General features: G+C 39.4%; 1 protein-coding gene across 7 annotated transcripts in view; it reads left to right on the top strand.

Annotated features, from left to right (window-relative positions):
- The window catches only part of LOC122815712 (troponin T, slow skeletal muscle-like), a 361,457-nt gene that overhangs the window by 240,417 nt on the left and 93,543 nt on the right, over nt 1-27,497 (top strand). For all 7 annotated transcript variants that reach the window (XM_044088451.1, XM_044088450.1, XM_044088449.1 and 4 more), the window contains one exon: nt 11,367-11,485. In XM_044088451.1, coding sequence (XP_043944386.1) covers nt 11,367-11,485 — 119 coding nt within the window. The remainder of the gene's footprint in view (nt 1-11,366; nt 11,486-27,497) is intronic.

Genomic DNA, 27,497 nt, shown 5'->3' with positions numbered 1-27,497 from the left:
CTACACCCCAAACTGACCCCTTTTTAATACTCAGAACCTATGCCTTACCTGTACATAGTCTTTAAAAAGCAAAATCCTCATCAATCCCCATCTTTAACTATTCAAAAATCTATTCTGCATCCTGTTCTACTGTTTACCCAAAAGGTCTAGGTGCATCATGGTGCATGCAAGTGATTTATCACAAACACCTGCTGTCATGGGAAGAATAATAGTCATTGTAGAAATCTCAAAACATCTGCATACAAGAAAGGATTTTTAACATTTCATTTTGCAAACACGTATTTAGGCATTTCCAAACCATTTTAACCCAAATGTATATGCTTTGCTCCAACTTCTGTAAAACTGCATTGTTATAAATTAAATGAAGTGTAACTGGTGTGCGACTCAGTGTTTCAGATCTCATACCATTCAATGGGTATTAAAGTAAAGGACCTTGGTAGACACAATAGGCACTAATACACAGAAATGGCAACAACATGTTTAGTCAAATGCATTCTGTCCAAAGTATGAATTTGACAAATCAGATGACCAGATGGTTGGGGTTACTGTTAAGTTTTTTTATCCCTACCCCAAGGTTACAAAGAGCAGTGATCCAAGCATTTATTATAGTAAGTTACAAGGGTGCAGAGAGGACAGCCTCTTCACAGGGGCTGTGGGTGTCAAGAGCTTCACAGCAAAGCAACATAGACTTTCTTGAATGTACATTTGGCAGACTTTTAACTGCATTCTCTAGCTAGAAAAGTTATCTTTGAATAAATGACATTGACTCCCCACCAATAAAATGTAGTAAAGAAATACCCCCAACAGATCAATGACACATACCATGACTCTTGCTGATACCATAACAAAAATCCCAGTCACCAGAATATCTGCCGTCTGTACCTGCTGATGAGAAACTAAGAAGTCATGTTCAGCAGAATACAAAAGAGGACTAAAAGCTTCCTGCCAAAGTATACTTGCTTCTGTATTGAATATCCCCTTTCACAAAATCAGAAACCTGTTTGTGTATTTATTTATTTAAGAGTATCAAAATGCTTAAATTAATTATTTTACAAATAAGGGTTAAACAACTGTCTGCTAAAAATCTATCAAAGCAAGCCTAATATAACTCCATGGAAGTAAGTAAAATAAGTAAAACTGTCACTGTGACCCTGATGAGCTAAGTTCGGTGGGCAGCTCGGGCACCTTTGGAGCTTGCGTGGGAAGTGAGAGAAATGACAAGATCTAAGACTGGTTGTCCGTTGTTTTTAGAGAGGGGGGGCACACTAGGCACACTTTGCGGTAGAATCCCTGGTTAAAACTGTTGATTGTGTCACCTGGCAGTATGACTGCACATTTCAATGGCCCATAGTATGCCATTGTGTCACCTGGCAATTTGACTGCACATTTCAATGCCCCATAGTATGCCAAACCTTTGGAGAACAGAGAGCATGCACAGGGCATGTAGGACCATAAAGAGAAAAAAACTTAATTCTCCTCACAGATGTAGACACTGCCCCTCACCTACAGGTAATGAATACGCTGTAATGAATGGTTTCCCCTAAAGAGAAACTGATTGGTAAACAAAGTGTCACATTGCGAGATCAACTATCAAAGCAGGAACAGAGCAAAAATAAAAAAGTTTGTAATACTGAATGGCTGCCACTTAGTGCCAGAATAGAGCCTCCTAAAAGCTTGTAGAAAACCTCATAAAGGAAGACAGGTTCTCACACAAGAGTCAGAAGGGAGCACCAACTGATTCCAGAGGACTGGAGGAAGATAAGCAAAAGAAATCCTGCCTGAGGTTTCCAACTAGGCCTCAGGAAGGGCTAGCAATGTTGTACCTGATGGTGCACCTGATGTTCTGAGTAATGTAAGGTTTCACCAGTTCGTTAAGGTAAGCAGGACCCAGATCTTCAGAGGAAACATAAGCAATTACTCCATCATCATCATAATCATCATCATCATCATCATCATCATCATTACTATGACTCTGCTTAATTAACCTTTTCCCACCTTCCTTTAGAACCTTAACATTCTCAGTCTATCTTGACAAAATGGCAGTGCTGTATGAAAATGTTTTTAAGTTTTTGCTCAGATATCCTAAACATTAAACATCGCCTTTTCATCCATTCCGAAACTTATGTCTTATAAATTACAAAAGCCAGACCCCAAAGTCCAAAAAAGACAAAACAAATAATAACAACTCAAGTAAAAAAGCAACACCAGCACCACACATAAGCATATGACACTGGTGCAACTCAATGTATTCCCACTTTATAAGGAGTTAGGCACAACCCTTACAACATGTTATTTCCACTAGAAATACCTAGTCCTGAAATATCAGCCTGCTGGTGCTGTCATTTTAACCTTCCCACCACCAGACATACCATCTTCAGCAATGACGCCTCACACAGACTAACAGTACTAACTAACAGCTGAAGTGAAGTGAAAACAGACAGGAAGACAGAAAACTGAAAAGTAAAGAAGTAGTTCAGTATTTCACTGTTGTATATCTACACACCATTTCTAATATAGCCTAAAATGATAATACTTTATTGGCTAAATGTAAACATTTTAGCAGTGGTAAACTACAGTACGACTGCAAAAAGTTCCATTCAGCAGGCAAGTAAAAGTGTAGGAATTTATAGAAAATAAAGAGATGAATTTATTGTTATCTTTATTTTCTGAATAGGCATTGTTTATGTCAGCATAACATCTCCAGCAAAGAGGTCTCAGGAAACTAACAATTTATTATCTGAATAAAATTACCCCCAGGTGTGTATAGTAAATCAAAGTGAACCCTAAACACTTTCTACCAGCAAGTTCATGAGCATAAATTTAAGGAAAAAAATCAATTTCTGGGCAAAAAAAGGATTACATACTAAAACAAGCTGATATATGTCATTCTTGGTTACAAAAATACTTGCTGATAAAATAATAGCACAAAGTGAAATTCATTCATCCCTTCATTGTGTACGTAGAACAACATGCATATGCTGACTAGAGAAGATGTCTTCCATACCCGACATGTGCACAAATCTCTCTCAAGCCAAAAAAAAACTACATGATGTAGCTATTATAAACATCTTAAAAGTATCTTTTTAAAGTAACTCTCATGTATGAGTGATTCTCTTGTATAACGCAACACTTATCCATCTGACTGTAGGTGAAGCAACTTTACCCAGATCTAGTGAAAACTCCTCACCTGGACTTCCCTGTATTTGTTGCGTGGAATATTGACTGATCTGTAATCCTTTCTTAAAGCTTTCGAAAAGCTCCTAAGTAATGCAGCTGAGTTACTCCCACTATCCTCTCAGACAATTCAGTTAAACACAGTATAACAACAATGGTACAGACACTAATATTACATACCTTAGGCTGTAACAAAGTACTTGCTGTTTTAGTCAGACACTTCTTGAAATGTAAGCTGCTGCTGTTTACACCCCCAGATAACTTTGCTACTTATATAACAGTCTTGCATTTCAGCCAGTAAGTATCAAGACGTAAGAACAAAAGCAAAATAGAGTGAGCTATTGAGCCAGTCCATCAAATAGTGCTAAATAATTTCCCAGAGGGTCAGTTCCTCAAATGCTGAATCAATCAAACACAAAAGTGATAATCTTGCTTCAGAGATGTCCTATTTTTCTGAGGAGCACCCCCACTATGTCCCCAGTCCTGGAAGCTTTGCCTTTGTGCATCTAGTATTAATGTAATGATCTCTGAAGCTGATGCTTCTTCATGCAATGACAAAACTCTGATTGCACCAACCTCCTTCAGATTGACATTTTGATCACATGCTATTTGAGCAGATGCTCATCAAACAACTAATCAGATTGCATTTGGTATCTTGAAAGATGGTATGTCTTGTCAAGGACCATTATATAAACTTCTACAGCAGCTGCAAGATATACTAAAGATCATGTCCATACACATTCAGGCTGACAAATGTGCAGAAGATTGTGAACACACTGTTTATTTTTAATGATGTGTTTAGTTAGGTTCCATCAGGGGAACTCTCATACAATTCTTCACTGTATATCCTTTCTGCCTACACACCTTATTATTGTCTACTTGTTGAATATGACCACCACTTCATGCAACACCCCCAAGCACCTTCTGAGATGAAAAAAAAATCTTAAGCCCCTCTGAGTGAAATGAGCCACAGATGTGTACAGAAACTCAGAGTGTAGTCCCATGAGTTATGCTTTCATGGAATACTAGAGAGAACCCATCATTTCAGTCATGGTATCTGTACAGCTTTAATAGTAATTGTCAACAAGTATCCAAAACTACCCATCTAGCTGGAGTGGCTTTTGCCCCAGGCCGCCTTCAACAAGGCTTCTTATTTTGTACAGATCAGAAGACAGCAAATGATCACTCTCAACCTGGCTATACCCTAAAAAGGACCTATAGAGTTCATACCATACTGGCATCCTTAATATGCTGCATCTCCAGCAAAACATCAATAAAATTATCCACAAACTCATCACAACTGTCTACCTTGCTCCCTTAAAAGCACATCATATATCATGTCATATTGATTAGGGGGTTGTCATAATGGTTAAGGTGCTTACCTCACAGACAGTACAAAGTTTGATTCACACATTTGACGGAATTGGCTAGACTTAAAAATGGGTATAAGAAACTGATTCAATTGTTGTACAACAAAGGTGGTATGTTGTGCACCGTGTATGTTCTGCCCTTGCTTTTTACATAGGAAAAATGGAGAGGAGACTGAGGGGCAGAATATATGAACATTTATATGAAATCTGAATGAGAGAGAGACTAATGCCTTCTACAAACACATAAAATGTTACCCACACCACATGTTCAAATTTGGTATTGTGGAACAAATGCCTTCCTACAATAATGAAAGTCCACTGGCCTTATTACTGGAAAAACATGAATTGTATTGGCAGCTGTGTTTGAATGCCAATAATTGGCCTGGATTCATTTGGTTAAGTCAAAAGTACTGGAAAGATGAGTTCTAACCACAGGGTTTATATTTTACGTATTTTTACATATTTTTGTCATTTTTTTATTTTATGGGGAAAGCATCTTATATTAATTTTTATATATATATATATATATATATATATATATATATATATATATATATGGGTCTACTTTCTTTGATTGAAATACCATTATTTCGAACAAAGAAAGTACGACCGGTTCAGCAAACTGGCAATCTTACTAAAATAGAGCACTATACTGCGGATAAAGGAATATGCCTGTTTCCCCACTGTAGTGTGATCTTGGAGTTAGTATATTTAATGTATCGGCAGTGTGGGGGTGCAGGGGGGCTTGCCCCCTTGCAAAACAGAGTTTAAATTGTTATTTTTTATTTTAATTGCCGGTTCACTGAAAGTAAGGTCGTACTTTCTTAGTTCGAAACAATGCTATTTCGATCAAAGTAGACCCATATATATATATATATATATATATATATATATGGTTCTATATATATATATATATATGCATATATATATATATATATATATATATATATATATATATATATGATGTGGTTGTCGGTGTTATATATTTCGCTATGTCAGGTAGAACCATATATATATATGTATATTTTTTTTAATTAACTCAGTGCTACACACTGTGAATTTCTTTGTGGTGGCTCCATTAAGACAATGTGCCATTTCCTGGAGCTTGACGGTCAAGTGATTGAACATAAAAGCTACAAATTGTGTGTGTACCTTCAGCAATGTTTATCTGATGAAGTTCATGTATTTTTGTGAAAGAAAGTGCTTATGCCTTATAGTTTTAAACAAGTTTTTATTTCAGAAAGTTTCTAGATTAAAGTTCTTCTGGATTTTATCTGAGGCAGTTTGTTTTCTTGGGCCTTCCATTTGTGGTTTAATCTGTAATTCTTCAATTTGTTTGGCATGGTCCTGTAGACTTGAATCATGACTTTTTCACTGGCATCTGCCTCCAAAAGGATACCCTCCAGCATTCTGTAGCCACTTCCTTGTTATTCTTTTCGTGGTGATTTAGTCCAGCTTTGGTCAGCTCTCCATATCCCTTTCCTACTCATTTGACTTCACACCAGAGTTGTTGTTGCCAAAGTACAGTGCTTTTCATGTATTGTAACAAAACTCAAGTGTCACCTTTCTTCTCGCTAAGGTCATTCTTTCAAAATCTTTCTCACCCTCTGCTGGTATGCCCTTGTTTGTCTTATCATTACCACACAAGGGGTTCATCATGTCCTCTTTTCTCTCTGTAAGTCTGTGGAAAATATAATGAAGTGTGCCAGATGCTGAACAGATCCCAGTGGTAATTCAATAGCCCTGCTCCTTATTCCTGACATCATCCCTCTCGTGTACTACCATTCAACCATGCAGCAGTTCATTTCCTCAAGTTTTATCTTACTCCAGACCCTTTAATTTTCCCATCAACCTCCTGTGTGGGACCAAGCCAAAGCCCTTGTTAAAGTCCAAGTACACTATGTCTACCAATGTTACCCTCTCAAGTTCACCTGTAACGCATTCATAAAACTGGATCACATTTGGCTGACAGCACCTTCTGTGCATACACCCTTGTTGCTTGCTGGAGATTGCTGTCTCCTGTAGAAGTACTTTCCCTGCTTGCGCTGTGGTTTAGATAACAGGCCTGTAGTTCTGCAGATATTTCTGCTCCATTCTTGTAATAAAATACCATATGTACTGCTTTCCAGTTTCCAATCCAGTCTGCACTAAGCAGTAAGATCGCCACTGTGAATCTGCCAACATACGGACCAGATATCACTGAACATTTTGCGTAACGTATATGTTTTTTTTTTTTGCTTTCTCCCTGTGGTGCCAGTTTCCTCTGACTGTCTCTTTTCAAGTGTCTGTTTGTTGCACTCTCCATTCTGCCCTGTGTCTCTCCTAGCATAGCACCTTTCCGTTGATTTTTATTTTTGTATGCATTTAGTATCAATATTTGTTCTTGGTATTCTCTAATCACCTTCTATGTGTGCTCAGCTTGGTCAGTTCAGTTATTTCCCTCCTCTATTTTATTATATACCTAGAAGAAATGTGTATCTCTTTTGATCCTTTTTGCTGACTCCCTCCCAAATTTTGCCTTTGTTGATCTTCTGCTGGCTTCGTTCCACTATGCCACCACCCCCACCTTCTACTCCTCCTTTCTACCTAATTTAGACTCTGTCTTTTGTCATGATTGGTTGCCTAACTTTGCTGTGTAGCCACATTGACCTTTATCTGTTTTTGACTTTATTTGCCTCTTCCTCACACCATTGTCGTTAGTTCTGAGTACTTCATATCTGACCGATTCACAGAGCTTGTGTTCTCCTTTAAAGTGCTTCTATTCTCCCATCTCATAACTGATCCACTTCCCAGGCACAGTGCAATTTATTTTTCTAAAATCCTGTACCACTGTCATCTTTACCTTCATACTTTTACTCTCTCCTGCCACACGCACATGTTAAGCTACAGTTTGGCTACTGTTTTTTGATGGTATATTACCTTGAAATCCATGACTCCCTCTGTACTGATTAAGATCATGCCCTGCATTCTTTCATTTTAAATTATCGCCAACGCTGAAACAATCATGGTGCAACACCTGAGTCAGTTCGTCTTCTCTTCTCTTTCTTCTCCTCTCTTCTCTTCTCTTCCTGCCATGGAGTTTGGAATCTCCAAGTCTGCTCCTGTAAGATTCCGATCCTCCATAATTATTACTTCCTGCTAGTACATTTTTTTCTTTCCTGCAGTCTTTCATTCTTCTTCTCTAGTGTATCTGGAGAATAATGCACAATGTCATCCGCTCCCACCCTTTCTTCTACCTTTACTACCATTGCTTGTAACCTGGGTTCAAACCACACCTGCTTTCTACTGCAGTTCTTAGGAAGCTTGATGCATTTCCTCCCACCTGACCGCATATCTGAATAACACTTTTTACTTCCTTTTCACTTCACTTGTATGATATGAATTTACTTTGATTATAGCATTGAGCTTTGATAACATCTTCTTCAGTAGCTTAATAGTTAAGAGCTGTGCTTCACAGGTCCAAGGTTCAGATCTGCCTTTAGTCCGTGTATGTGAGGAGATGAAGCGACTTGGTTAGCTGCGAAAGTGCTTACGTTTTGTTTTGTTTTAATAAACATATTGGTGTGTTAGCCGGGTGCAGTTTATTTTCATTTATACTTGTGAACACTTGATACCACATGCTGTTTTCTGGAGTATGACATGGTGTCAGCCCAAGTATCTTTTACTTAAATGCTGTTATCTGTTGTAGTGGCAGCTCATTGTTTTTCTTTCCAAAGTTATTACTCTTGCCTACTTAGCTAATGTCTTCTGATTTTGGTATTAATCTGAAAATTTTTGTGACAACTTCTTAGATGCCCTTAAAATCCTGTTGACATTTTGTCAAGGTTCACAAATGTTCAGAGTTGATGTCTGAATGTGGGTAAGTATCTGGAATTTCCTGTTACAGAGATTTCGCCATTATGAAAGACAAATCAGCTGGCCCACAGATAGGACACAGGAAGTCAAAACAGAGCAAGTTGCCCTACAAAGAGACCAGTCGCCAGGTTTCTGTGCTGGGATCTCTCCTGTTTGGCTTCTACTTCTCTGAAATAAAAGCCAGTGCCAAAGGTTTCTGGATGACTAAATTTGCATTATATGATAATAATAATAATAATAATTCATTTTTTGGCATTTAGTTTCAGTGCATGGTTTTGGCAGTAGTTATTTATTTGGGATAAACCTTTATGGAGGATGGCTAAGTCATTTGGGGATTCCATCACTGTTCCCAACTTACAGTCTTCTTCAGACTAAATGCCAAAAATGCATTATTGCATCCTTTGTGAAGTCATCTACCCCAGGCAACTACCACACTTATGTGGACAGTGACATAACGTTTGATCTGTACATGTCCATTGTAGTAACAAAGTCCTATATTACACAGCTTATAAGCAAAGGAATTGTGTCTGGCTGTAGGGATGTCATTGTCCCCATTTACCTAGCTCTCATTAGGCCAGGCTTTAAATATAATGCCACATTTGGCATGTATCTGTCCAGGCACATGCAACAACTGAAATGCTCGCAGAGATATTTTATTAAAATGATACAAGGCCTAAAGAAGATGTCCTACATGGACTGACTCAAAGCCATGTCACTATACTCTGTATCCTACAGACTGTTAAGAGGTGACCCCTGTCTGGCATGCAAGGCATCCTCCAACCCAGTACTAATGAATTTACTGCACATCAGCAAGTCAAATGCAATCAGAAATGCTCAAGTGTAGGGGATCTAAACCTCTTATGCAACATCAGCAAATATGTTTGGAGGGACAAGTTTGTCTTGCAGAGGATGCCATTACTCTGGAACAGACTCCCCATCCACATAAAACAAAGTTCATCCCTGTCCTTATTCAAATGCATCTTAGATCTATGGATGTAAAACAGAACATTTACCCCAGGACTATCCCCTGTACTATTAATGATCAGAGGTTGCTCCTAAATGCTTTATCCCTTGTATGGATCTCTTCAAATTATATATGGTGTGATCCCAGTTATTCTCATTGGGGTAATATTATAACTATCATCTATGGGAAGGGTTAGGCCAAACTGTAACCAAATGGAACAGATGAATTTGAGCACAGAAAGGGAAATTGGCTAGGCTTAAAATGGCTCACATGGAAGGCTAACATAGTACTTACCTATAAATCTATGAACATATGTGTGGAGTTTTCCAGTTCTTCCTGAGTTTGTGTTGATTTTGTTGATGTTTCCCAGTTTCCTGCAATCTTTCAAAAAGATGCTGTTGACTGGCTGCTCTAACCTCAATATACATATTGCATATGTCCTTTTTTTATCACTTGGTCATGCTGTGAAGGATTTTGATGGACATTCACTGACATCTGGCAGCTGTCTAATGCCACACCTCTAGCAGCCTTCATATGGCCAAAAAAAAAACAAATCCTAGGTAACACTCAACAGATAAAGATGGGTAGCAGTAAATCACAAATGAAGAGATGACTCAAGGAACCTAACAGGATGCCAAAAAGTTGTGAAGACACTATTTAATGAAGACAAGATAAAAGCTTTCCCAAACACTTTATCAAGTGCATATCTAACACCACACAGTTAAATACACCTACACAATAGATCATATGGTCAAAGGTCATGATCAATTATTACATAAAAATATCAAAAAGCATGATAAAAAGATTAAACAAATTCTATAATTTTATTAAATCTATATAACAGTATAAAACATGGTTAATGATATGTTTGTTTTTAAGTTTAAATTTAAAAATAGAGATGGCATTTAGCCTTGGATATTTGTCAGCTCTCAATATATTGATCCAGCGGTATTCCACGCACTCCATTCTTAAATTTATATTTTCACCTGTCCAATTATTCACAAAAAGTGTTTATATCCATATCACTCAAAGTTGAAACCTTTACCACAAAGTCTCTAATATATTCTACTTTGAGTAATATGGATATAAACACTCTTTGTGAATTCTTGTCAATAGTTTTGACTAATAATATCTTTCTTTTTCAAGGACAACATTTTTTAAAAATATAGAATGTAGTTATGGGTACACCGGGTAGCCAACACCTATGTCAATTTAGTCTTGGCTACCTGGGAAAAGAAGTTCATATTTAACTCAGACAATGAATTCTCTGAAAACCTTCTGTTCTACAGGAGGTTTGAGAATAATATGTTTATCAATTGGAAAAATAATTCAAGTTAATTTGATGATTTCTTATATTACACAACATCCACAAAATTTTTTTTAAAAATTGAAATATACGTACTCAGATACGTCAATTAATTTCTATACACCTGATGAAATGTTTGCAAAAGCTTTTAGCTTGTCTTCATTAAACACCGGCTTAACAATTTTTTGGCATCTTCTTTGGTGACTTTAGTCGAGCTTCATATATCTTTAGATTTCTGAGAATTTTTTGAAAATGAAGTTTAAAAGCATAAGTCAAACAAATATGAATATCTTGTAAATAGTAAATGCTGTTTGAAAAGTACAGAAAGTAATGTTCAGTGAAAATGTTTTTAATGCTTACAATTAGTGTATTCAAATTCTTTGCATCAATACAGTAATAAATATAATCTAAACAAAAAGTCATATATTTTCCAGATTTTCACAAACTGCTTTTCTGACAGTGACAGAGTAGTTTTTTGTTTCTCAGCATGACATTTCTCCCTCAAAATAACATGTACCTCTCCCATTTATGAAATAGTAATGTAAATATGAAAATATGAATAATAAGTGACACAGAATGGCCAAATTCTCCAGCACAGTGCATCTTGCTCAAATGTCATGTTCCTCAAAACATTTAACTGTATACATTTCCTACCATTACGTGGAATGCAGGTTATATGTGGTTCTCATTTTTTCAGCATCAAGGTGAAACCCGTAAAGGTGCAAAGAAGCCTACAGAAAGAGAAAAGAAACAAAAAATCCTTGCAGAAAGACAACGACCTCTCAGTATCGAGAATCTGAATGAACAGCAAATGAAGTAAGTTAGTACTATCTGTAGTCTGTTCTGCTTTTTGAAAGTGTTTACATAGTTTTTCTCAGTACCTTGTAACTTTTCTAAACTAAATTTCAGTTTCTATTGATTCATCAGCAGCAGTTTCAGTGAACGTTAAAAGATCAAAGAGCATCTGCCAAAATTAGTTTCATTGACAGTAAATGTTTCAGCTTTCTCCACTCTTATGTGACCTTGGGTCATAAGTTCATAGGTAGGTACTAGGTTGGCCCTAGGGCCTATATAAGCCTAGCCAAAAAGGTACCCGGGCTTTCGCCACCCAAGAAAATTATTTTCCTGTACCCCTGTCGAGCAGAGCCACAGAAGTGATCCCCGGGGTGAATTTCCTATTTCACATCCAATCATCAAGCTTTTTCTTGAAGAGTGCTAATGAGGGGCTTTGTTTGATATAGATAGGTAGTTTGTTCCAGAGTATGGGAAGTCTCTGGGACAGGAATCTATCCCTCCAGCATGTTCTGTTTATTGTGGTGACAAGGTTTAGGTCCCTAGAGCATGTAGTTCGGAGGGATTGAGATTTCTTTAAGTGGAGCATGTCCAACAGCTCTGGGTTTGACATAGCTTTGTATGTTAGGCAGAGATTGCCTCTGAGTAGGTGATATGTGACAGAGTAAAGCTTGAGTATTTTGAGATGGCCTGCATAGGGCATCTGTTTGAGGCTGGTAATCCTCTTTGTGATGTATTTCTGTGGCCTTTCCAATTGTTGTAGATGTCTTGTAAGGTACAAACCAAAAGGGGAATTGTACTCTATAATGGGTCTAATGAGTGATGAATAGAGGGGAAGAATTACCTATTTTTTCCTGGCTGAGAAACCTTTTGTGATGAGGTGTGCCACATAGAAGGATTTCCTGTGGTCATGTGATTACAAAGGAGAGACTACTGTCCATCTGTGTCCCAAGGTCTCATATCACACTTTCGGTGTTAAATAGACTACCTCCTATGTGATAGTTCATGGGTACAGAGTTTCTTCCAAAAGGGATGACAATGTACTTTTTGGCATTGAGCTTGAGGCCATGGCTTTGACACCAGGAATCTGTCTCAGTGAGGCCCTTTTGTAGGATGTCCACATCGTTAGGTGTTTCAATTATGGCTCCTAGTTTGCAGTCATCTGCGAACTTCATTAGCCAAAGACATTCTGTGTTAGTCTGTACTTCAGAGAAGTAGATGCCAAATAAGAGAGGACCCAGGACTGAACCCTGTGGTACTCCACTTGTCACTGGTCTGAAATTGGATTTGGAGTCTGCTACTTTCACAGTGTGGGTTCTATCAGTAAGCCAGCTGGCAATGCATCTTGTGAAATAGGGATTTATACCTAGTTTAGTGAGTTTATCTATAATTCCAGAGTGGGGGATGGTATCAAAAGCCTTGGCAAGATCTAGATAGGCTGTGTGAACCACCTTACCCTCTTCTACAGCTTTGGTGACTGCTTCAAAGAAGTCTATCAGGTTTAGGAGAAATGATCTGCCTTTTACAAACCTGAACTGGGTGGGGACCAGAGTTTGGAGATTACCAGTGTCTTTGTTTATAAGTTCCATGATGATACGTTCCATGGCTTTGCAGATCAGGCTCATCAAGCTAATGGGGCAGTAGTTCCCATGGTCTGTAGTGGATCCCCCTTTGTGGAGTGCGATAACCATCTCTGTGCACCATTCAGTGGGCCCAAAACCTGAGGTGAGGCTATGACTGAACATGGTACTTAGGTGTGGTGCCAGTTCGTTCTGTAGTTCATGTAGAATGCAGCCAGGGATGTTGTCAGGTCCCATGGATGCTGTGTTCTTGGCTTTGGAGAGTGAGTTTTTTACCGGTGTAGTCATGATTACAGGAACTTTGCATTCTTCCAGGATAGAGATGGGCCCTTTAGGGGGTGAGAGGGGGTTAAAGTTAACACTGAACCTATCTATCAGGATGTTGGCAATTTCAGTTGATTCTGTATATTTAGTGCCATTGTGCTGTAAGTCAGAGCAGAGCTGAGTATTGCCATTCAGATTCTTGACATAGGTTCATAGGTTCTTAGTTAGGTACTAGGCTATTGGCCCTAGGGCTTATAGCCGCCTAGCTAAAAAGGTATCCTGGCTTTCGCCCCAAGAAGAAAATTATTTTCCTGTGCCCCTGTCGAGCAGAGCCACAGAAGTGATCCCCGGGGTGAATTGCCTATTTCCCTTCCAATCAAGATTTTTCTTGAAGAGTGCTAATGAGGACCTCTGTTTGACATAGATAGGTAGTCTACATAGCTACAGAATGCTTTGTGGTTATGTTTAGAATCAGTGACGATTTTGTTTTTGTAACTAGCTTTAGTGGATTTTATGAGGGATTTCAGCTTCTTACTGAGGATGACCAGGGAGTTCCCCCAATCATGGGATTTTACTCTTTTTTGCAGCAGTTTCTTTCTTCTGTTGTAGAGTTTGTTTATGGCAGAGGACCAGCAGATTGGCTTCCTTTTTTTGGAGGATAGCATCTTGGCTCTGTTAGGGATAGCACGATCCATGCACTTGTGTAAGTGCTTACAAAGTGCATTTGTGTAGGTTTCAGCAGTCGTACCTCTATTGTCCGTCTGCATAGGTGTCGTGAAGTTTGCCACTTCTGTCTTAAGAAGCGTGAAATTGGCTTTGGAGAAATGTTTTACAGTGGTTTCTGTAATGTGGGTGGGGGTGAGATGTGAATGTCTAGGGTGAATAGCTTGTGGTCAGATCTGACCAACGAAGAATTGACCTCTGGTGTGGAACACCGGTCACCCATGTTGGTAATGACCAGGTCTAGGATATTGCTGCCCCTGGTGATGGTGTGGATAAGCTGGTCCAAGGCGTTGGAATTTATGAATTCCAGAAAACATTGAGTAAAAGAGTTGGTACATGAGTAGTTTTCCCAGTTATTGGTGGGGTAGTTGAAATTGCCCATTATTAGGGTGTTAGGTTGTACCCTAATATTTTCCAGTGTATCAAGAAATGAGGAGTGGGATACCTGGGGCATGGTGGGGGATCTGTAGCAAGCTACTATTTGGATTGCGGTTTTGCCCAGAGATAGTTGCACTTGGATAATCTCGGATGCATTATGCTGAGCAACTAACCTGGAGGTGTGGATATCCCTAATGAATATGGACACGCTTCCTTTTTTGGTCCAGGTTAAGTGGCTGAAAGGTGTGGTATGAGTTATAGCCTGGTAATGCAGGGATGTTCTCTGTAGCCTTGAAAGAGGTCTCTGTCACTGCACAGATGTCTATGTACTCCATTTTAAGGAGTGCTTCGAGTGAGTGCATTTTGAGGTTTAGACTTCTATCATTGAATAGCATTACCCTCAGATTTTGCTTGCTTGTACCTGTTAAGGTGGTGAATTTGTCATTTGAACCTTGCCTAAAAAAGGCACTTTAGGGGTGGCAAGAGTCTTAGCCAATATCCAGAATCCGAAGAGCGACAGGTGCAGGCTATCTCTGGCAAACCATCGTGGTCTATCGATCATGTCATCCCAGGCAGACAGATACTGGATTCCCTTAGAATGACTCCAGAAGCTTAGCCAATTGTTGAAGTCAGTCATTTTGTCCTTGTACTGTGGTATCATTCTGCGTGATCACAGGATGCTACTCATTGCTAGGGTCATACCTGCCTTAGCTACAAGATCGGAGAGCTCCTCCATGTCTCTTTTCATGTAGTCCAGGGAGGTACATCTCAGGTCATTCACACCAACATGGACAATGACAGAGATGTATTTGTACTTGTTGTGGAGTGACCTGAATGTGTGCATTATGTGGCGAATCCTGGCACCTGACAGGCAGCTGACAGTAACTTTTTCCTTGTTTAGCCTGGTGAGTGGAACATCAGTGTGCCTGACTATAGAGTCAACTATGACTAGATAGTTGGGCATATTGTTATGCCTTATGGGCTGTGGTTGGGTGGCACATTGAGTTTGTAGGCTATGTGTCATTTGGGTTGTGTTGGGGGGTGGAGGTTGCTTGCATTATTGCTTTGGAGGTCTCTGTTGCTTGGACAGATTTTTATTGAGAGACTCCGTGAATGCAGGTGTGTGTTTTTGTTTCTATGTGTGTGTTTTGGTGGTGTAGGTTTTGAGGGACTGTGATGAGTGTGGTCTGGTGCAAGTGGTTACCCTCTCCTCTTGTCTATCTGGTCCAGTCTTGGGTTAAGAGAGCTTTGCTTCCAGTTTGGCTGTATAAGTGCATCTCTCACAGGTTGTAGTATTGGGTGGTAGGAGGAGAGGGTTGTCTGTGTACATGAGGCAATTGCTGCATTGCCCCAAGATGCCCAGATTCATCAGGTAGACAGGAGAAAACACTGGGAGCTGACCCATAGACATGTCTGGATAGGTGCTTATTTATTAAGTACTAAAAACTGTTTTCCTCTAGACAAGTGAGGAAAATTGAGTACTGTAGTAATTTGTAGCTTATTTAGTGCTTACAGTGAGTTCTGAACAAGTGCTGAGAGCTCAAAGAAACAGATTTGAGTGCTAAAACTAAAAAACAACTGACTAGTTCTAAGAGAAAATTTGAAGAGCAGATATGGCGCTGGGAATATTTTAACCCTAGCTAAGCGGCAATGCATAAAGTGTATTTTTTTCTTAATAATAACTGTAGCAAATGAGCAAACTGATTTAAACAAATTAACCTATTAACCAATAAAAAGCTAAAAACTGAGCCCCATTCCAGCAGTCTACAAGTCAGACAAGTTCTAACTGCACACTTCTGCCACTAGGGTGCAGGGGAACCTTCTCCAGAAAAAGATGGCCTGGATTAGTGCTCAAGTTATACAAACAAAGCTAGATTCAGCAGGATTGAATCTAGTCTTGTGCTACAGCAAACAAGTTGTATCAATTTCAGAAAGAAACAGTTCAAATAAGCAGGCACAACAAGCCTTTAACCAGAAAATCCCAGCTCAGAAGGGCAAAATCTACACTCTCCTCCCACAAGAGTGCTGACCACACCTTTTTAATGTAAAACAAGTGGTCTGAAGCCCAAGTGTTTAAACCAAAGGCTTAGAGGAATAGTTACAATGTAATCAGGCTACTAACATGCAGTAATAAATGGAGCAGAATAAATGCAATTAAGTACTTTTAAGAACAGGCAGCAAAAGAAAATAAAGTAATAAAGTAGGAAGAAACACAAATACAGTAAAAGCAAATGAATAAAGTGCAATTTTTTTATAACAATAGAAAACCAGCAAACTGATTTAAACAAATTACCCAATTAACCAGTAAAAAAGCTCAAAACTGAGCCCTATTCCAGCAGTCTTCAATCAGACAAGTTCTAACTGCACACTCCTGCCTCTAGGGTGCTGGATTAGTGCTCAAGTTATACAAACAAAGCTAGATTCAGCAGGACTGAATCTAGTCTTGTGTTACAGCAAACAGGTTGTACCAATTTCAGAAAGAAACAGTTCAAATAAGCAGGCACAATAAGCCTTTAACCAAAACATCCCAGCTCAGAAGGGTCGAATCTAGCCTCTTCTCCCTCAAGAGTGCAGACCACAAACCTTCTCAATGTAAAATAACTGGCCTGAAGCCCAAGCACTTAAACCAGAACTAATACACTTTTAGAATAACAGACACTGAGCCTTTAACAATTCCCAACTTAGAAGGATGTATGCTGCCTGTCCTGCCACAACAGTGCAGACCACAAACCTTATTGTAAAACAAATGGTCTGAAGCCCAAGTGCTTAAACCAACAGGCTTAGAATAACAGTTACAATGTAATCAGGCTACTACCAAGCAGTAATAAATGCAGCAGAATAAATACAGGAGTTGGTATATATATATATATACATTTTGGAAGTGTGTGAATATTTTCCCACATATAAAGTGCAGGGGAGGTTGCTTCCTGAAAACATTTTCTTTTCTCGGATATTTAGCAAAGTAAAAGATGTTTTGGTGAACATTTGTCAAGTTTTTGAATTCACAGAAATTGCTTTCTGTGACTCAGCATGATTCCTGTAAATGTACATCCTCCAAATAGCCTGAATAACCTGCTCTACTTACAAGTATACATTTGCTACGATTTAGACAGTAAATATTGGGAGTAGTTTATCTGTGCACTTATTAACTGGGCAAATGCATAATTGGTTGAAACTGCACATTGGGCACTGTAGGATGACTACTCTTTCTTCAAGGTGCTCCAGTTTTTTTTAGTTGATTATACAAATAAATGAGGCTTTTCCTACAAGTCCTTGAACAATAATTGCTTAATTTGCCTTTCCTCAGTCATGCATGCTGGAATGGAATTCAGATAAAGTGTTTTCAGCTCAATTATTATTTTATAGTTGCTGCTTTTTGATGTAAATGGCTGATTTTTTGGGGGTATTTTTTTCTCTGAGGTACTGCAACTCTGGAGGTAGAACAAGCTATAATGTTTATGTGTTTTCCTTATTCTTTAAAGTGCCATGACTTTGCAGTGACAACATCTAAGTAACCCAGTATAAAGGATTCATAGGTGGTGTAGGGGAAAGGCTTGCCTCATGCTTAAAATATTTACTTTTTTCTGTTTATATATGATATGACTGCAGTGCATTTGACTTGTCTTAGTTCAAGCAGTAGTACTTCATTCATTTTTGGTCAAAGAGTTGTTAGTTACTATGGTGTGATTCAGGTTTTCATAGAACTGTAAGTGAGGTACAATGAACAAAGCTGCCTATAGGGAGGGTGTATGTGGGGGAGCTCCCACAAAAATGCAGTTTTGAATTCTACTTTAGATAGTTGTTTTTTAAAAGCAGTTTCTCCATTCCTTGTGATTTTGCTGTGTAGATCTACTATGCTGTGTTTTCACTTTCTAGTTTTGCAAATTGCCCAGTTAGGAAATGACGCCATTTCTAAAAGACAGGAACATAGGTAGGTACTAGACTATCGGCCCAAGGGCCTATGTAAGCCTAGCCAACAAAGTTCCCTGGCTTACACCACCCAAGAAAGTTATTTTCCTGTGCCACTGTCGAGCAGAGACATAAATAATCCCTGGGGTGTATTTCCTATTTCCCAACCACTTATCAAGATGTTTCATGAAGAGTGCTAATGAAGAACTTTGTTTGACATAGATGGGTAGCCTGTTCCAGAGTATGGGAAGTCTCTGGGACAGGAATCTATCCCTCCAGCATGTCCTGCTTATTGTGGTGACAAGGTTTAGGTCCCTAGAGCGTGTAGCTCGGAGGGATTGGGATTTCTTTAGGTGTAGCATGTCCAACAGCTCTAGGTTTGACATAGCTTTATATGTTTGGCAGAGATCACCTTGGAGTAGGCGATATGCTACGGAGTAAAGCTGGAGTTTTTTGAGGTGGTCAGTGTAGGGCATTTGTTTGGGTCCAGTAGTACTCTTTGTGAGGTACTTCTGTGGCCTTTCCAGCTGCTGCAGATGTCTTGTAAGGTACATTCCAAAAGGGGTGTTGTACTCTATAATGGGTCTAATGAGTATCGGGTAGAGGGGAACAATGACCTCTTTTTTTCGGGATGAGGACCCTTTTATGATGAGGTGTGGCACATAGAAGGACTTCCTGACTACTGTGGCAATGTGACTATCAAAGGAGAGACTACTGTCCACCTGGGTTCCAAGATCTCTTATCATGCATTCAGTGTTAAGTAGATTGCTGCCTATGTGGTAGTGCATGGGTACAGAGTTTTTACCAAAGGGGATGACACTGCATTTTTTGGCATTGAACTTGAGGCCATGGCTTTGACACCAGGCATCTGTCTCAGCGAGGCCCTTCTGTAGGATGTCCACATCATTTAAGGACTTGACTATGGCTCCAGGTTTGCAGTCATCTGCAAACTTCGTTAGCCAGAGGCCTTCTGTGTTAGCCTGTACTTCAGAGAAGTAGATACCAAACAGGAGAGGTCCCAGGATGGATCCCTGTGGTACTCCACTTGTCACTGCTTTGAGGTCAGATTTGGAGTCTGCAACTTTTATAGTGTGGATTCTGTCAGTGAGCCAGTTGGCAACCCATCTTGTGTCGTAGGGATTTATACATAGTTTAGTGAGTTTAGCTATAATTCCAGAATGGGGGATGGTGTCAAAAGCCTTGGCAAGGTCAAGATAGGCTGTGTGAACCACCTTACCCTCATCTACGGCTTTGGTGACTGCCTCAAAGAAGTCAATCAGGTTCAGGAGGCATGATTTGCCTTTCACAAACCCAAACTGAGTGGGATCCAGAGTTTGGAGGTTAGCAATGTCTTTGTTTATGAGTTCCATGATGATATGTTCCATGGCCTTGCAGACCAGGCTCATCAGGCTAATAGGTCGATAGTTCCCGGGATCAGTGGTGGCTCCCCATTTGTGGAGTGGGATAACTGTGCACAGAGCCTAATCTTCTTCTTTTGGCTTTTCCCAGTTAGGGTCACCACAGCGGATCACGTGCCCGCTCATGATTGGCAGTGGAGTTTTACAGTGTCGAGTTGCCAGCCTGGCACCCAACCTTCCACAGAAGGCACACACACACACATGCACTCACACCTAGGGCCGATTTAGAGTGTCCAATCTACCTGCAGCTTGTCTTTGAGATGTGGGAGGAAACCGGAGCACCAGGAGGAAACTCACGCGACCACAGGGAGGACATGCAGACTCTGCACAGAAGGCACCCCAGCCAAGGATCGAACAGGAGAACCTCTTGCTGTGAGGCGACAATGCTAACCACTGCACCACCATGGTGCGAGGCTATTATTGAACATGGTGCTTAACTGGAGAGCCAATTCATTCTGAAGTTCGTGTAAAAAGCAGCCTGAGATGTTGTCCCGGTCTCATGGATGCTGTGTTTTTGGCTTCAGAGAGTGCAGCTTTTACCTGCGTAGTTGTGATTACAGGGACTCTGCATTCTTCCTGTATAGATATGGGCCCTTTAGGGGTGAGAGGGGGGTAAAGTTAGCACTGAACCTATCTGCCAGGATGTTGGCAATATCAGTTGGTTCTGTAATTTTCATGCCTTTGTGCTCTAACTCAGAACCGATGTTGGTGTTGCCATCGAAATTTTTATAGAATGCGTTGTGGTTGTCCTTGGAATTAGTGGAAATTTTATTTTAGTAGCTAGCTTTGGAGGATCTTATAAGGGATCTCAGCTTCTTACTGAGGCTGACCAGGGAGCTCCTCCACTCATGGGATTTTACTCTCTTTTGCAACAGTTTCTTCCTTTTGTTGTACAGTTTGTTTATAGCAGGGGACCACCAGATTGGCTTCCTTTTTTGGAGGATAGCATCTTGGTTCTGTTTGAGATAGCACGATCCATGCACTCGTGTAAGTGCTTATAGAGACCATTTGTATAGGATTCAGCAGTTGTAACTGTATTGTCCATCTGCATGGGTGTCATGAAGTTCACCACTTCTGTCTTAAGAAGCATGAAGTTGGCTTTGGAGAAACTTTTTACTATGGTTTCCTTAATGGGGGGTGGGGCGGGATGTGGATATTAAGGGTGATTAGCTTATAGTCTGATCGGACCAACGAGGAGTTGACTTCAGGTGTGGAACACTGGTCACTCATGTTGGTAATGACTATGTCTAGGATATTGTTGCCCCTGGTGGGGGTGTGGATAAGTTGATCCAGGGCATTGGAGTTTATGAATTCCAGAAAGCATTGAGCTAAGGAGTTGGTACATGAGTAGTTTTTCCAGTTAATGGTGGGGTAGTTGAAGTCACCCATTATTAGGGTGTTTGGTTGAACCCTAATATTTTCCAGTACATCAAGAAAAGAGGAGTGGGAATCCTGGGGCATGGTGGGGGATCTGTAGCAAGCTACAATTTGGACTGCAGTTTTGCCCAGAGTTAGTTGCACTTGGATAACCTCGGATGCATTATGCAGAGCAACTAGCCTGGAGGTGTAGATATCTTTAATGAATATGGACACACCTCCGCCTTTGGTGTTTTGGTCCAGGTTATATGGCTGAAAAGTGTGGTATGAGTTATAGCCTGATTGTGCAGGGGTGCTCTCTGGAGCCTTGAGCCAGGTCTCTGTCACTGCACAGATGTCTATGTTCTCCATTTTAAGGTGTGCTTCGAGTGAGTGCATTTTGAGGTTTAGACTTCTATCATTGAATAGCATTACCCTCAGATTTTGCTTGCTTGTACCTGTTATGGTGGTGAATTTGTCATTTGAGCCTTGCCTATAAAAGGCACTGTAGGGGTGGCAAGAGTCTTAGCCAGTATCCAGAATCTGAAGGGGGACAGGTTCAGGCTATCTCTGGCAAACCATCATGGTCTGTCGATCATGTCATCCCAAGCAGACAGATACTGGATCCCCTTAGAATGACTCCAGAAGCTTAGCCAATTGTTGAAGTCAATCATTTTGTCCTTGTACTGCGGTATCATTCTGGGCGATGGCCGAATGCTATTCAGGGCTATGGTCATACTTAGAATTGAATGCAGCCATTTACTGCATGCTTCATTGCTTGGTCAGCAAATATATACATTTTGGAGAAGTATTCTTGTGGATGCTCATTGTGGAAACATGCTTACACTTAGTGTAAAGTAGAAAGCAACTCTAAAAGTATTTGAAGAGAAATACGGCAAAGGCACCTGGATACTGAAAATTTCACAATACAAAAGAAAATAAGATTGCAAAGTGGGATCATAGAAAAGAAAATTAATGAAGTTAAACTGAAGTAGAATCTGAAGTGACAGACTGTCTGTGAAATAAAGGGTTTAGTGTGGAAACTCCAACAAAAGACCAGTTGTTTCCCAGAGGGAGGAACAGTGAGTGGGGCAGGACATATCTGAAGAGGATTTGCCAGAAGGCAATGTTTGTAGCCTCGTCGGAGACTGGCATGAAATTCCAGTTAAAATTGCATAGCAGGGGAAGGAGCAGGAAACAGTGGCAGCTCTGATGCATGTAATGTTACAATGCGATGGGCCAGTGTGTCCCCATGCGGAAGAGCAGCAGATGAAGCAATGTGTATGTGAAGAGGATATGTCACAGGAAGTTGTTCTGGAACTTTTTGTAGAAGACTCAAGACTCATAAGATACAGAAAACAAAGAAGATGTTCTCAGTCCAGGAAAAAAAGTGATCTAAGACCTGCTTGATTTAATACAGATGGCTTGGATGGAAGAAAGAAACAGATTACAGAAAATAAATAAGACCCAAAGTAATAGAAGATTGGTAAAACAGATTAACACAGCAATCAGGACTACTAACAGAAATTCATGAGATATAACAGAAGTAAATATGATATACTACTGTGCACCTAAACTAGTAATAGATAAAGTGCTACAACAAAAATCTCGAGTAACAAAGGAGAGGAAAGGAATAAATAGAATCCAACTATGGAAGCATCGAATAGAGAAAACTATAAAGCAATTAAGACAAGAAGTATCACTATTAAAAGAATACAGAAAAGGGATACAACATCAAATATACTTAGGGAGATAGATATCATAAAAGCAACACACAATATAAAAACAGACCAATCCTACTAATAATAAGCTAAAAATATCAGCATAAACAGAAAAACTTAGAAGTATGCAAATAAATATAATGGAAAAGTACAAACAAAGGAATTCATTTATGGCCCAAAAAGGTTATACACAGAATTCAGAAACAATGCAAAATGAATAGAAACACCATTAAATAGAATAAATAAGTACAGATTGGAGAAGCATTTATGAAAACCCTGTTTAACATAACAATGATGCTGAATGGATAGAATTAAAAGAAATTAGCTACCTCTCAAACAGAGCACAATCAGTGAAATGGAATGATTTCTCCACCTGTTTGCCAGTAAGTATTGGTGCCCCACAAGAATCTATATTAAGCCCCATAAGCTTTGACATATTCATCAATGACCTCTATACTGCTGCAGAACATGCTATGCTAGTTCAGTATGCCGATTCAACCCTAATCTCCTATGTCAAAATGCTCTCTAAACTGTAAAATCTTTCTTATCAATTGATACATGACTAAATAATTCACAACTACTTCTAAACCCAAAAAAACCTACATTAACACTCCTTAGCCGAAAACATCTCTACCAAAATCACACTATTCACTATCATCTCTGCTGACAACACCATGAAAGAACAAGTAATGACACAAAACTGCTTGGTGTCATCAGAGAAGAGTAGTTGAAATTCAGCCACAATGAATCCACATCATTAAAAAACTCATCCAAAACTAGGCACAATATACAAAGTTAAAAACTGCCTCTCTGACATAACTAGGAGACGTATAGCTCCTACTTCCTAACCACCATCTGTCCTCTGTTCTGCCCTGGTCTTCACTAGCCCTTAAGTTTCACAACTGTCTAAACTTGAGTATTGCTATAATAAAATAATCAGATTTGCAGTAAACTAATACAATAGATCATAGCACCATCTGTCACTCAGAGAATTAAACTGGGTATAACTACATTTCCTAGTTCATTCTCGGCTAATTACAGCATGTGGATTTCTCCGTAAGCGAGAAAATTGCCCAGCCCTTAACAGCTTAATATAACATTACTGCCTCAATAGAATTTTACACCAGAGAAAATCACTAATCAGTATAACCAAATTATATAATAATACAGGTGACTCTCTATTCAAATAGTATAGCTAAACTATGGAACCACATTCTGCTACTGCTGAAATTCATTTAGAATGTACTCATGTAAAACACAACTAAAACATCACCTATCGTATCAGTGGGTCTACTCCTGTATATCTGCAGGATAATTAATTACCAATACAATCTTCAGCTTGCCATATTGTCAGAACATTTCTGTTCATTCAGAATCCTGTGCCCCATAACCAGTCTTCACCAGTACCCGAGTAGTGCAAGCCATATGTATACTTTTGTGACATTGCCTGTCACCCCATCTCTGTACTTTGAGTATAAACCATATGACAGCTATATATACTTGTCTGTGAACCTGCCTACATTTCACCTCTTAATAACAATATTAGCTAACATTGTCTGCAGTACCAAGCTCCTTCCCTCAATTCCATTTCTTTGAATTTCTAAACACTAGTCACAAGATCTGTCATCTATTTGACAAACCTGCTGATTCACTGCTTTAAATGCTCATTGTTCAATGTCTGCTAAATGCATACATATTTTTTATACTGCAATGGTTGGTTGTGTTTAATATGAATGTAATCTAATTATTAAATTTATGTGTAATTGTTAGTGTGTATTACTTAATGTTTGTTCATGCGATTACTGAATATCTTTTTAAAATGTTTGCAATACTGAAACTTTGGACTCAGCTGAAAAAGGGTTTTGACTAAAGCAAAATAAAAATAAAATAAGTAAAAATAAAAAAATAACAAAACACTAAGGACCTCTATTGTATATGATATGAAATGGGATGAAGTAACAGAGAAATTGAGATAGACTCAAGAAATACTCCTGACTGTAAAACCCCCATACCCAGATACAGTATCTAACTTCTAGCTAAAGGTATTAACGTCTTTACACAAAGATTTAGCCCTGATTAAGAATTAGTTATATGTGCATCCTGAACAGACACCAGTCTGCTTAACAACAAGCAAAACAACTTTCTTCCTTAAGAGTGAACCTGCAAGCTGTCCTAAGAACTATAGACCGATAACTTTCTTTCCGACAATATACAAATTATATAATGGAATTTATGCAAATAAAATTTATAGTAATTTAGGAAATAAATCGATTATGGTTGTTGTTTGTCTTTTCCCGGTTAGGGGTCGCCACAGCAGAACTTTGGTCCGCTAATGATTGGTAGTAGATTTTTACGGTGCCGAGTTGCCAGCTCGACACCCAACCTTCAACGAAGGCAAGCCCATTCACGCATGTCTTTCAGAATGCCACTCAACTGAAGGGAGGACATGCAGACTCCACACAGAAGACACTCCCTGCACTCCAGCCGAGAATCGAACAGGAGAACCTCTTGCTGTGAGGCAACAACTCTACTGCTGCACCATGGCGGATCGATTATGGTAACGGAACAAAAATATAGTAAAAGAAAGTCAAATGGAACAAAAGATCACTTGTTGCTATGTGAAGCCGTAATAGAGAGTAAAACATGGAAGAGTGAATACAACATGGATAGATTAGAGAAAAACAGTGGACATTATTCATCATTCAGGGATAATCAACACAAGTATCTGCTTCCAGTCATGCTTAGTTGCAAGTATATAACTTCATTATGAGGTTATTCTGTATTACAACATATTCTATCCTATTTAATTGTTCACCTTCTCTTTGCTAAGCTCATTAAAAAGCCAATCATTCTGCCTTATGCATCAGGTTCCTATGGTTCATTTCATGCCTGTTCCTTTGGCTATTATTTGCTAAAATCATTTCTTGTAATTGTTTTAAAATGTCCATAATATATTCTCCTACTAACAATCTGCAAATTGCACTTTCCATTATTATTAAATTCCTATATTTTATTTTCATTTCTAAATAGTTCTATTTCTATATATGTGTGGCATTACTAGACTTAAGAGTTTGATCATCATCCTGCATCATCCTGCCTTTTTTTATTTGCATAGAGACATTCTTCACCTGTGTTCATTAGAGACACAAGTGCTAAATCAGGGATGAATTTCGTGTTCCCCATCCAATTGTCCAAGTTACACTTGAATTGGGTTAGGGAGGAACTCTCCTTCACATGGATGGGGTGAGAAGGGGTAGACTCTGGGATACATACCTGTTTCTCCAGCAGATTGTATTTATATTACAGGCAATGTTTACACCTTTAGAATGAGTAATTTTGGTGCTGTTTGTTTTATGGATATGCAGGAGGTCCATCAGAATGGGGTCTGTTAATGCCTTGCATGCCAGGCATAGATCATCTGTCAACAGCCTGTAGGACACAGCATACAAGGATAGACCCTTGAGGCAGTCTGCATAGGACATGTTACTTACATGCTGTATTCTTTTAGTGAGGAACCTCAGTGGATGTTCCAGTTGTTGGATATGCCTGTTTAGGTGCATACCAAAGGGGGCATTGTACTCATTGATAGGTCTGATGACTGCTGGATATAATGGAACAATGACTTCCTTAGACCTAGATATGATGCCTTTGTTTATAACTTGCGGAGCATAGAATGATTTCCTCACTACTGTAGATGCATGATGGTCAAAGGCTAGGTTACTGTCTGTGTGTGTCCTCAAGTCCCTGACTACTGGGTCAGCTCTTAGGGGTGTGTTGTCAATATGATAGTTATCAGGGGTGATGACTTCCCAAAGGATACTATTATGGATTTCTTGGCATTTAGTTTTAGTCCATAGCTCTGACACCAGTTGTTTCTCTGTGTCAGCCCTTCCTGGAGCACATTGTGTTTGTAGGTGATTCAATGACAACTCCTAATTTGCAATCATCTGCAAATTTAGTCAGCCAGAGGTAATTGACATTGGCCGTGACTGCAGAGAAATAAATGCCAAAAAGGAGTGGTTCCAGAACTGATCCCTGTGGGATTCCACTTTTTACTGGCCTCTTTGTATAGGTGGACTCCCCAATTCTAGCTTCCTGGGTTCTGTCTGTGACCTAGATGGCTGTCCACTGGGTTACATAAGGGTTTGTACCTAACCTCTTAAGTTTGTCAACAATGCCCGAGTGGGGTGTTGTGTCAAATGCCTTGACCAGGTCAAGGTACGTAGTATGAATGATTTACCCCTCATCCATTGCTTTGGTGACCTTCTCAAAGTAGTACAGTAGGTTGTGTAGTTACAACCTGCCATTGATGAAACCAGCTTGGGTTGAGTCCAATGTCTAGAGGTTTCCCATGTCATTATTGATCATTTCCATAAAAATTATTTCCATGGTTTTGCATATTAGACTAGTGAGACTTGTGGGTCTGTAGTTTCCAGGGTCTGCAGAGGGCCTACCTTTGTGCAGAGGAATGACTGTTGCTATTCTGTATTCATGAGGCATCCTAGGATATTGTCTGGGCACATCGTTGCAGTGTTCTTGGCCTTAGAAAGAGTATTAAGGACCTATTCCCTAGTGATAACCGGGGGGGGGTGGTATATTGGATGATATTTCCTGAGGGAAGGTTGAGGGTGGGAGAGAGGGGTAAAGTTGGAGCTAAATTTATCTGCCAGTAGATTTATTATATGTT

This window comes from Protopterus annectens, chromosome 11.part0 (assembly GCF_019279795.1).
Source record: "Protopterus annectens isolate FY-2018-M chromosome 11.part0, PAN1.0, whole genome shotgun sequence".
Taxonomy (NCBI): Eukaryota; Metazoa; Chordata; order Ceratodontiformes; family Protopteridae; genus Protopterus; species Protopterus annectens.
The sequence above is the reverse complement of the archived record's forward strand: the minus strand, read 5'-3'. Positions and strand labels throughout refer to the sequence as shown.